The 13,494-nt window shown below is 43.6% G+C and overlaps 1 protein-coding gene across 1 annotated transcript in view; it reads right to left on the bottom strand.

The window, feature by feature from the left end:
* The window catches only part of LOC143283195 (androglobin-like), a 200,635-nt gene that overhangs the window by 28,142 nt on the left and 158,999 nt on the right, over positions 1 to 13,494 (bottom strand). Inside the window, exons 27-28 of the mRNA XM_076589370.1 lie at positions 11,450 to 11,561; positions 2,737 to 2,939 (exon numbers count right to left, since the gene is read on the bottom strand). Coding sequence (XP_076445485.1) covers positions 2,737 to 2,939; positions 11,450 to 11,561 — 315 coding nt within the window. The remainder of the gene's footprint in view (positions 1 to 2,736; positions 2,940 to 11,449; positions 11,562 to 13,494) is intronic.

Here is a 13,494-nt window from a genome sequence, read left to right as displayed (position 1 = left end):
GCAGTTGACAGTAGCAGGACTGACATGTCTGACTGATAAATGTTTGCATGGACAGTGTATTGTCGAGGACAACACCGAGGTTCCTGACTGACGTGGAAAGAGGGATGGATGTACTGCGAAGTTTGATTGTGTCAATTGTGATTGAAGACAGTTTTTGTTTAGTTCCTATGATCATTGCTTCAGTTTTGACCGCGTTCAATTGTAACTTATTTCGAGTCATCCAGTTTTGAATGTCCAGGAAGCAGTTGGATGTTTCTTGCAAGAGCGACAACCTGAATCCATACTGATTCAACATGGTGGTTTTCGAGTGATTCATTTCTTTTAAATTTGATATGTTCATGAACATAAATAAGTATGCCCGTTTCCTTTGGATTGAAAGGATCCTTACGAACGACATTATATCCATGCATGGTTAGGTCAGAGTCTGACATATGTTCCGATAATCTTGTTTCACCAAATCCAAAAATGTGAAAGTTTTTTTCAAAATTATTCAATATATCAGAAACATCAGATAACTTATTAATTATATGATTGACATTAAGAAAGCCTACTCTCAAACCTTCTGCCAATGGCCAAGCATCGCACGTCTGGGGCGTGTTAGCATTCATGATTTTCTTAACACTGACAATATAAGTAATGGGAAATTCAGTAAGCAATACACAGGACAATCTAGATTGTATAGGAACAATAACAACAATAATAATGTCAAGTAGATAGCAAGCAAATTGAAAAAAAAAGAGTAAATTCTGAAGATCAAACACTATAAGGAAGAAACAATCAATCAAACAAAACCAATTAAATGAGCATTTATAGGGTAGATAACAATTTCACCTTATGATAACGGGCGAATATATATATATATATATATATATATAATGAAAGTTATTATATGTAAAGAGAAAAATCAGGACTCCTCAACTGTATCAGTGGTAATAATTATATTAATGGGAAAGGCAACTTATCAGTTGATCCGACAAATGTGTGAGCAATCGCAGGGGTTTATAATTACAAAGAAAACAAACAACTCATACTTCATACACATGTGCAAGCTAACCCCAAGCCTTCCCCACCCTCCTCGATATTTCGATACTTGCAACAACAACAAAAAAAACACCACCACCAACAACAACAAAATTAAAGAAAACGACAAATATTGAAAGGAAAACAACATCATCCATGATTGACTCTGTAACTGGCGAAAGATTAAACATTGAGTCATATCTATTTAGAATGTTGTGTGGACACATGGGGGAAAGAGTCGGCAGGAGGGGGACGAGGGGTTCACGTAACAAGAAGTCAAGAAGCATGATATGAAGGAAATGTGCGCTGTTGTGACAAGCGGGATGCCATGTGTAACAATTGTTCTGCATATGGATGGATTTGGTCTGGAGACTGTGTGTTTGTCAGTCTGTCTGTATTTTGCCTAGGAAAGTTATTATATGAGGCACCGTTTTGATCTGTGTGGTTGACGTGCGACAGGGACAGAATTGTACGGTGAGGCTGGGTAGGGTGGTGGAGGGGGGGTACTGACTGGAATGTAAGACTGGTGTTCTCCTACTATTTAAGCTGGGAGTAAGAGGATGGAAATGATAACTGGATTGTATGGGTGGAAATGGTTGCTCAAAAACCTGATCATGTGCATCGCCAGTTACGTCAGCTTGATGTGTTCGCCTCAATTCTGCCTGTGAATGATAAGCAGAGGAATGATCGTTGCGCAGTGGAACATTTCTACCGTTCCACTCTTTGTTAGTCCTGTGAGTGTTTTCAGGAAAACGGCCTTCTTAACGGAGACCTGTCCGCCACAGATTTTCAAAATTTGCAGCCAGAAGAGCAGTTCCTCTGGCATTAGGGTGTTTTTCGCTGCTGTAAAGGTTGGTGTTTGGTGCGAATGTTGGAAAATTATTGATGTAATGGACTTTTTGTTGGTCACATGTGATTTGAAGGTTACGGTTGGAGGGAAGGATGATGTTGTTCAAGTGATGTTTGCCTCTGGCAGGAAGGATTGAACTCAGGCTCAAGCGGTCTTCTGGGAATTTATTTCGACATAACAGGAGTAGTTTAGTCCAAGTGACGGCTGACACAGGACCTGATGAACAGGAATTTATGCCAACATGAATGAGCACGTCTTTCAGATTTGGAGTAACAGGTAATGCATTAAGCCAATTGCAGAGGTCTTCAACACACATTCCTGGAACACATATTTTGAATAAATAGGACTGGTGGGGCGCTAACCGTCTGGCGTTGACGAAACGAATGACAGTCACCAATTAGAAGCATAGTTGCTTTGTCTGGAATCGACATGCTGTTCAGAGTTTCTTGTGGAGTTGTTGATAGAGCTTTCGTTGTTGGTTTACTATTTACCATGGTAACTCTATCTACGGGAGGGACCGCGTCAGCTGGGATGCTATTCTCTGCACTTGAGAGCACAGAGAAAGGGTTAGATGTGGAAACTGAGTAATGAAAAGAGTTTCCAGGTTCATCATTGTAATCAGAAGTGGGGGCTGGTGTACTGTCCGGATTGTTTTCACGACAGTGTTTAGGGGATGAAGAGAGAGAGAGAGAGAGAGAGAGAGAGAGAGAGAGAGAGAGACAGACAGACAGACAGAGACACACACACAGAGATAGAGAGACAGACAGACAGAGACAGAGAGAGGCAGAGAGAGAGAGAGAGAGAGAGAGAGAGAAAGAGAGAGAGACAGACAGACAGACACATACACACACAGACCCTCTCCTTACAGCGATGCCAGCGTCCACCACCACCCTCATCATCCCGAAGGGCTTGTCGGGCAGGCAGGTGAAGACAGGGGCCGTGGGGGAATGTTCCTTGTCCTTTCCCTTGACGCCCCGTGACTTGCTGGACTTGCTGACTTGCTGCTGCGTGGCCGTCAGCCTGGTGGGAGTGTCCATGCGAGGGGAGTGCTGCCGGTCCACGCCGGCCCCTGCAGTCAGCACGACTCCATCACAACGCTGTGTCATCCCCTTTCGCCTATCACTAGAGTCGGTCATCCCCTATTGGCCTATCACTAACTGGGTGATCCTCCTTCGCCTATCACTAACTGAGTGATCCTCCTTCGCCTATCACTAACTGGGTGATCCTCCTTCGCCTAACCTTCGCCTATCACTAACTGGGTGATCTCCATTCGCCTATCACTAACTGGGTGATCTCCATTCGCCTATCACTAACTGGGTGATCTCCATTCGCCTATCACTAACTGGGTGATCCCCATTCGCCTATCACTAACTTGGTGATCCCCATTTGCCTACAAAAAGACATCAGGGGGTCTTTTATGAATACAAGAATAGGAAATATCTCTCTCTCTCCTTCTCTCTCCTCTCTCACATCAAGACAGGAGGCAGAAAGTACATTCAAAACATCAGACCTTGCCAAAATGAACAGATTGTACTCCAGCACAACGAAGGACTTCTATCACTTTCCACACACTCCACACATCCACTTTACAGTGTCCCATCATGACACACTCCACTTTACAGTGTCCCATCATGACACACTCCACTTTACAGTGTCCCATCATGACACACTCCACTTTGCAGTGTCCCATCATGACACACTCCACACATCCACTTTACAGTGTCCCATCATGACACACTCCACACATCCACTTTACAGTGTCCCATCATGACACACTCCACTTTGCAGTGTCCCATCATGACACACTCCACTTTACAGTGTCCCATCATGACACACTCCACACATCCACTTTACAGTGTCCCATCATGACACACTCCACACATCCACTTTACAGTGTCCCATCATGACACACTCCACTTTACAGTGTCCCATCATGACACACTCCACACATCCACTTTACAGTGTCCCATCATGACACACTCCACACATCCACTTTACAGTGTCCCATCATGACACACTCCACTTTGCAGTGTCCCATCATGACACACTCCACACATCCACTTTACAGTGTCCCATCATGACACACTCCACTTTACAGTGTCCCATCATGACAAACTCCACACATCCACTTTACAGTGTCCCATCATGACACACTCCACACATCCACTTTACAGTGTCCCATCATGACACACTCCACACATCCACTTTACAGTTTCCCATCATGACACACTCCACTTTACAGTGTCCCATCATGACACACTCTACAGTGTCCCATCATGACACATTCCACACATCCACTTTACAGTGTCCCATCATGACACACTCCACACACATTCAAAACTACCCGCAACACCATGCGTTCAAAACAATCGAACAAAACACAGCGTCCAACACACTAACATGTGAAAAGCACAAATTGTGGAACTGAATGAACAGCCAGCCCGATGTACCGACGCCCAAATGAGAGAAAGGGACAGGGGGAGGGGGAGTGGGGGGCACATGCGTGTATGACTGAGATTTGTACATGCAGTCAGACCATTTCCATTTGGGCCACTAAGTGCACCAGCAATAAATGCATGCATGTGGGCAATTTTTCAAAACCCCTTGACTGCCGGGGGAAAACAATTGAAAGTGATGTTTCATGTCATGAATCGGTCTCCGAACAATCAGCTCCAAAAAGACACACAACAAACAGAAAATGGTCTGGAGATATACCACTCTAGATCAAATGTGTGAATTTTCTGCCCTTCCAAAATCACTTCTCTTCTTTTGATGATGTCATCAGTGACGTCACTGTGGACGAAAGTACTACGTGAAAGGCAGTCAATGGATTTTATAGAAAAAAAGAGAAAAGAAAAGGTATATATATATATATATATATATATATATATAAAGGAAAGCCAAGCAAGGTTAACCATCCGGAGATGCACTACCTGGCCCCTGTTCTTCACTGAGGGCAATGTCTGTTCCGCTCCGGTCCTCCCCAATGAAGAACACTGACGCCACAGGGAAGGGAGACAGACAACCCATCAACATTCATTCATTCATTTGGTTTATGACCCAGCCGACCACAGAGGCCAGATCAAAGAAGTAACACGTTTAGATCTGGGACAATGTACAATTGTTGGGTTTTTTTTTCTTTCTTTTTTTTTTTTTTATAATTAAAACCAAACATTTTCGAAAACTAAATGATCCAAAAATTCTGTCGCAACCATGTGAAAACTATAGTGATGTATTTTACAAACTAAAAAAACGCATTGTGGGAACATTATGGACAAGGTCTTTATGGAATCTGCTATAAGATGCTAATGCGTAATGTGTTGTGAATATCCTAGCACTCTTAAACCAGCTGTTTGCCTGACTCACTGTGTCCATTCCCAATCCCAAAGTTCCCATCCAGCTGTTAGCCTGACTCACTGTGCCCATTCCCAACCCCAAAGTTCCCATCTAGCTGTTAGCCTGACTCACTGTGTCCATTCCCAAAGTTCCCATCCAGTTGTTACCCTGACTCAAGGCCTGGGTGGGCTTTGAACTGTGTCCCTCGGGCAGACCGGGGCAAGAGCTGAGTGGGTGAAAGTTTTGGACTTTCCTTATGTTTTTTGTTTGTTTGTTTGTTTTCTTCTTCAAATGGAAATCAGACATGTTCATTACCAGGGATGACTGGACAAAATTGAGTCCATCCTTATTTTGTTGTGTCTGAAGTGTATCCTGTTTTGGGCTGTGGCCATTGTTGTCTGTTAATGATTCTGTGCTGACTGCTATGTGTGTGTGTGTGTGTTTTGTGCGGTTTCTCCTCGTATTTTCTGTCATTGTTTCTTGTCCTTCGGGTTCGTCGCCTTTCTTCTGACTTCACCTTCAGATCTGCAGCTTGTTTGTTGCAGTCGTGGGCTTATTCTTCCATCCTGCTGATACATTTCAACTTCTTCCTCTGGTTCTTCCGTTCGTTTTAAGTTTTGGACTTTCAATCTGAGGGTTCTGGATTCGAATTCTGGTCAAAGCGCCTGGCAGATTAAGGGTGGAGATTTCTCCGATCTCCCAGGTCAACAAACGTGACTACATGCATAGTGCCTGAACCCCCTTCTTATGCATATGTATGCCGAAGATCAAATTCACACGTTAAAGATCCCGAAATACATATCAGCGTTTGGTGTCGTTACGGAAACAATAACATACCCAGCATGTACACTTTCGAAAATGGAGTGTGGCTGCTTACATTGCAGATAAAACCGGCCCTGCACATGAAAGCCAACACGTACACTCGAGTGAACATTGCAGATGCAGCACACGAACGCAGAAGCCGAAGAAGTGACCAAGTTAGAGGAAGCTATAGTTCCACTGTATGATTTCCATCATTATGCCACTATGGACTAATAATATTGAATAGAAAAGAATAGATTAGAATAGAATAGAATAGAATATGTCTTTATTACCAAGTGTACCGGGGTCACAAGGAATATTGGAGGGGATAGTACATAACAAGTTACGAACATAAATCGAAAATCATACACAAACACAGATACAGTAGAAATTAGGATACATACAAGTGCATATCAATATAAAACCTTGTGCATTCTCACACATGCACGCACTGCACACACACACACACACACACGCGTTTGAACAGAAGCGGCATATTACATGTGGATGGGGCTGATGACTAGATCTTCAGGTAGATGGTTGTTGATTGCACAATTCTAGATATCATACTGGATTTGTTCGAGAGACAGGCCCTTGACTGCTTTCGGGAAAAAGCGATTGGCGAAGCGATTGATTTTCGTCCTTATACTTCTGTACTGTCGACCAGAGGGGAGCATCTCGAAAATCCCAAAAGCTGGATGTGATTCGTCCTGGCTGATTGATTCTGCTTTTTTATGCAGCCGCTTATAATATATGTCTTCCAGAGAAGGTAGATCAGCCCCGGTAATCTTGGTGGCAGTTCAGGGCTGCGACTTCTGCCTTAGATATGTTTCCGCACCAAACAGTAATAGCGAAGGTTAACACGCTTTCAATGACTGCTCGGTTGAAATCAACCATGATTTCTTTTCTAATTCCGAACTTTTTGAGGCGCCGAAGAAAGTACAGGTGCTGTTGTGCTTTCTTATCAATTTTTTCCGTATTTTTCTCCAAGTTCAAATCGTTGGAAATGATCAGTCCGAGAAATTTAAATTCGCTGATGATCTCTACTTGCTTGTCTTTAATGACAAGTGGTGAGGGGTCAGATCTGGTCTTCCTGAAATCTAAAATTAATTCTTTGGTTTTTGATACGTTGAGGTCTACGTTGTTTTGATCACACCAGCTGACAAGTTCTAGTGTTTCTTCCCTATATTTTGACTCATCACTGTTCGTAATCAGCCCTTCTAGAGTAGTATCGTCGGCAAACTTGACCATGGTGTTACATTCATTACGAGTTGCACAGTCATGTGTGAATAGTGAGTACAACAATGGACATAGAACACATCCCTGTGGGGTGCCTATGTTGAGAATGCATGTGGAGGAGGTGAGGTCACCAACTTTAACAACTTGCGGTCTGCATCTTAGAAAATTTTTGATCCATGCACAAATTGATTCAGGCAGCGAGAGGTCTTTCAATTCAAAATATAGTTTTGATGGTACTATTGGGTTGAACGCAGAGCTGTAGTCAATAAGGACCCTAGCATAACTGTTAGGATTTTCGAGATGTCTGAGAACGTGGTAGAGACCTATGCTAATGGCATCTTCAACTGATCTGTTGGCTCTGTAGGCAAACTGAAAGGGATCAAAAGATGGAGGAATGCAAGTTTTTAGGAGTTGCAGAATCAAGCGTTCAAATATTTTCATGACGACTGATGTTAAAGCTACAGGAACAGGAATGATTGTAGATTTCTGAAAGCAGTGTGGCACCACACAAGCCTGAAGGGACATGTTAAATATGTCAGTGAAGACACTAGATAGTTGGACTGCACACTTCCTCAAAAGGCCTGGTGAGGTGTTGTCAGGGCCAGCGGCTTTTCTCATTTTCAGACGACTGAAGTGGCGTCTGACTTCATTCTCTTGGGCTATGAAAGGGGGAGTGGGGGTGATTTTGGGTGCAGCCACGTCAGAAGTAGACAATGGTTTGTCGAATCTGGAGTAGAATGTGTTGAGTTTGTCTGGAAGAGTTCTGTCAGTGCTGTCGACTGTCTGGTGGGTCATTTTGTAATCAGTGATGTTTTGCAGTCCGGATCACACATTCCTAGAGTTGTTTGCGGACAAATGTTATTCTAAATGTTTCCTATATGAAAACTTTGCCTTCTTAATGCATTTTTCAACACTTATTTTTGCCTTATTGTGGACTATTCTATCATCAGTTTCACGAAACGCTATCTCTTTCTCCTTTAGTTTTTGCCTAACAGCTTTGTTACACCAAATTTTGTCGTTTGAAAATATTTTGATATTTTTTGTTGGAATGCAGACACTTTCATAGAAAGAAATGTAATCGCACACTGTGTCGGTATATTCATCTAAGTTCCCTGCAGAGTCTTTAAAAACTTTTCAGTTTGTACATTCAAAACAGTCCTGCAAGGTCTCTAAGGCAGGGGCCGACCATTGACAGTTTTCACGACTGGTTTTTCAGCTTTCATTTTTTGTTTGTACTCCGGCACCAGATAGTCATGCTGTGACCGGACTGTCCTGAAGGCGCTCGGCGGATCGTGTGGTACGCCTTCTTGATGGAGGTGTGTATATGTATGTATGCAAACAATATATTTTAGCGCGGTATGTAATTTCTGGCATCCGTAGGTTATGGAACCCCAATATTCCAGTACCGATTAGTAGGAGCCCACTAACTGTTTTCTTTCCATGCTGAGGATATCTATACTTTGCTTTTATTATCTAATTTCGAGGACCAGACTTTCCAAACGAAACAGGTGGGAGATGAGCACACAGAACAGCATGCACTGGGGTTACAACAAATTAAACTATCTCCTGTCAACACTGTCTCCTGTCAACACTGTCTCCTGTCAACACTATCTCCTGCCAACACTGTCTCCTGTCAACACTATCTCCTGCCAACACTGTCACCTGTCAACACTATCTCCTGTAAACACTATCTCCTGTAAAACACTATCTCCTGTAAACACTGTCTCCTGTCAACACTGTCACCTGTCAACACTATCTCCTGTCAACACTATCACCTGCCAACACTATCTCCTGCCAACACTGTCTCCTGTCAACACAATATCCTGTCAACACTGTCTCCTGCCAACACTATCACCTGCCAACACTCTCTCCTGTCAACACTGTCTCCTGTCAACACTGTCTCCTGCCAACACTATCACCTGCCAACACTGTCTCCTGCCAACACTGTCTCCTGTCAACACTGTCACCTGCCAACACTATCTCCTGTCAACACTATCACCTGCCAACACTATCTCCTGTCAACACTGTCTCCTGTCAACATTATATCCTGTCAACACTGTCTCCTGCCAACACTATCTCCTGTCAACACTGTCTCCTGCCAACACTATCTCCTGTCAACACTATCTCCTGCCAACACTATCACCTGCCAACACTGTCTCCTGCCAACACTGTCTCCTGTCAACACTATCACCTGCCAACACTATCTCCTGTCAACACTATCACCTGCCAACACTGTCTCCTGTCAACACTATATCCTGCCAACACTATCTCCTGTCAACACTGTCTCCTGTCAACACTGTCTCCTGTCAACATTATCTCCTGTCAACACTGTCTCCTGTCAACATTATCTCCTGTCAACACTGTCTCCTGTCAACACTATCACCTGCCAACACTATCACCTGTCAGCACTGTCTCCTGTCAACACTGTCTCCTGTCAACACTGTCACCTGTCAACACTATCACCTGCCAACACTGTCTCCTGCCAACACTGTCACCTGTCAACACTGTCACCTGCCAACACTGTCACCTGTCAACACTGTCTCCTGCCAACACTGTCTCCTGCCAACACTGTCTCCTGTCAACACTGTCTCTTGTCAACATTATCTCCTGCCAACACTGTCACCTGTCAACACTATCTCCTGTAAACACTATCTCCTGTAAAATACTATCTCCTGTAAACACTGTCACCTGTCAACACTATCACCTGCCAACACTATCACCTGTCAACACTGTCTCCTGTCAACACTGTCTCCTGTCAACACTATCACCTGCCAACACTATCACCTGTCAGCACTGTCTCCTGTCAACACTGTCTCCTGTCAACACTGTCTCCTGCCAACACTATCACCTGCCAACACTGTCTCCTGCCAACACTGTCTCCTGTCAACACTGTCACCTGCCAACACTATCTCCTGTCAACACTATCACCTGCCAACACTATCTCCTGTCAACACTGTCTCCTGTCAACATTATATCCTGTCAACACTGTCTCCTGCCAACACTATCTCCTGTCAACACTATCTCCTGCCAACACTATCTCCTGTCAACACTATCTCCTGCCAACACTATCTCCTGTCAACACTGTCACCTGCCAACACTGTCTCCTGTCAACACTGTCACCTGCCAACACTGTCACCTGTCAACACTGTCTCCTGCCAACACTGTCTCCTGTCAACACTGTCTCCTGCCAACACTGTCTCCTGTCAACACTGTCTCCTGTCAACACTGTCTCCTGTCAACATTATCTCCTGTCAACACTGTCTCCTGCCAGCACTGTCACCTGCCAACACTGTCACCTGTCAACACTGTCTCCTGCCAACACTGTCACCTGTCAACACTGTCTCCTGTCAACACTGTCTCCTGTCAACACTGTCTCCTGCCAACACTGTCTCCTGTCAACACTGTCACCTGTCAACACTGTCACCTGCCAACACTGTCTCCTGTCAACACTGTCACCTGCCAACACTGTCTCCTGTCAACACTGTCTCCTGTCAACACTATCTCCTGTCAACATTATCTCCTGTCAACACTATCTCCTTCCAACAGTCTCCTGTCAACACTATCTCCTGTCAACACTGTCTCCTGCCAACACTGTCTCCTGTCAACACTGTCACCAATCTCCTGCCAACACTGTCTCCTGTCAACACTATCTCCTGTCAACACTATCTCCTGCCAACACTATCTCCTGTAAACACTGTCTCCTGCCAACACTATCTCCTGCCAACACTATCTCCTGCCAACACTATCTCCTGCCAACACTATCTCCTGTCAACACTATCTCCTGCCAACACTATCTCCTGTAAACACTATATCCTGCCAACACTATCTCCTGTAAACACTATATCCTGGCAACACTATCTCCTGCCAACACTGTCACCTGCCAACACTATCTCCTGTCAACACTGTCTCCTGCCAACACTGTCTCCTGTCAACACTATCTCCTGTCAACACTGTCTCCTGTCAACACTGTCACCTGCCAACACTGTCTCCTGCCAACACTATCTCCTGTCAACACTATCTCACTTCTGATTTCTTAATCAGCAAGATTAATCAAACACACACACGGACACACATACACACACACACACATACACAAGTGCGCGCACACGCACACGCACACACACACACGCACGCATACATACACACACACACGTACAGAAACACACACATACACGAACCCCCCCCCCCCCCCTCCCCACACACCTTTGAGTTCATTCTTTTCATCTTCCATCAGTTTGTTGATGAAGGTCAGGTCCTCCTCGGACAGTGGCCAGCTGTTCTTCAGTACTGAGGCCTGTATGACGTACTTGTGAACCTGAACCATGGATGTAACACCGACAACAGTCATTTCTTTGAATTGTACAGTTGGGACAGCAGCTAAATGAGAGCTGTATTACCAATGCTTTCTCTTCTGCGATGGGACTCTCAAACTAGGAGGCAAAATTGCACTGGCTCTTAGTGCTGCGGCCTTGGGGGCTAGTTGGCCTTTCGGAACCATCCCAGCGCCGACTGTCCTACAACCCACTAGGCCGAGAGAGTGGGGATGTAACTTGGGCAAGACACTCTCCACTGTAATCAAATTCTAGCCAATATAGTCGGGGCAGCAGTTACCTCCTCTGCTGTTCTGATGGTCATGGTCGAACACGACTGACTGTCATACATAAAATACCAACAGTATCAACCCGTGTACAACATTCTGCCTTATCTACTCAACCAGCCACTGATTCATACAAGGGACAAATGGAATGAAGGAAGATGGAGGGAATGGTCACCAATAGTGTTCGCCTTTACCAGTGTGCCTTGCTTACATTCCAGGGGGAAGGTGGCAGAATGGATAAGATGCTCATCTGCCAATACAGCGTCCGTGAGGGTGTGGGTTTGATTCCCCGTTCTCGCCCCCCCCACCCCCATCCCATCCCCCCCTACGTTTGACTGGAAAATCAAACAGCGTCTTGTCACTCGGATGAGAGGATAAACCGAGGTCCCCGTGTGCAGCACGCACCTGGCTGCACTGAAAAACCACCCGTGGCAACAACAGTATTGTCCTCTGGCAAAACTTCTTTGGAAGAAATCCACTGGGACTGATAACACAACATTAACAACAATTTGTTTATTATGTCCCTGATAGATGAAGAAAGACTGATAACACAACATTAAAAACAATTTGATTATTATGGCCCTGAAAGATGAAGAAACACTGATAACACAACATTAACAATTTGATCATTATGGCCCTGATAGATGAAGAAACACTGATAACATTAACAACAATTTGACTATTATGTCCCTGATAGATGAAGAAACACTGATAACACAACATTAACAACAATTTGACTATTATGGCCCTGATAGATGAAGAAACACTGATAACACAACATTAACAACAATTTGACTATTATGGCCCTGATAGATGAAGAAACACTGATAACATTAACAACAATTTGACTATTATGTCCCTGATAGATGAAGAAACACTGATAACACAACATTAACAACAATTTGATTATTATGGCCCTGATAGATGAAGAAACACTGATAACATTAACAACAATTTGACTATTATGGCCCTGATAGATGAAGAAACACTGATAACACAACATTAACAATTTGATTATTATGGCCCTGATAGATGAAGAAACACTGATAACATTAACAACAATTTGACTATTATGGCCCTGATAGATGAAGAAACACTGATAACACAGCATTAACAACAATTTGACTATTATGTCCCTGATAGATGAAGAAACACTGATAACACAACATTAACAACAATTTGACTATTATGGCCCTGATAGATGAAGAAACACTGATAACACAACATTAACAACAATTTGACTATTATGGCCCTGATAGATGAAGAAACACTGATAACACAACATTAACAACAATTTGACTATTATGTCCCTGATCTATAAATCATCTATCCTATATGCATAGTCGCAGATGCTACAGCAATCACCAGTCACATGATTATAATATATTCCTTTACAATCTAAAACTTACTCTTTTTTTTTATAAATCCCATACAATCTGTCCAGACTTTCTGATATAATGATAAACATATAGACAGACAGAGAAAGGCGGACAGACAGACAGATAGATAACGTGTCGATGATTTCTATTGTATAACTTATCCATTTTTTTGTAATCTGTCCTTGATATTAACACCATAAAAAGTTATATGTGATCTCTTTTTTTTCCTTTTAAGTCTCTGTCTGATATAATTTAGCCGCGAGTTCTATAAT

This window comes from Babylonia areolata, chromosome 6, assembly GCF_041734735.1.
Source record: "Babylonia areolata isolate BAREFJ2019XMU chromosome 6, ASM4173473v1, whole genome shotgun sequence".
Classification (NCBI taxonomy): domain Eukaryota; kingdom Metazoa; phylum Mollusca; class Gastropoda; order Neogastropoda; family Buccinidae; genus Babylonia; species Babylonia areolata.
Note: the sequence above shows the minus strand (reverse complement) of the source record. Positions and strands in the feature narration are given on the sequence as shown.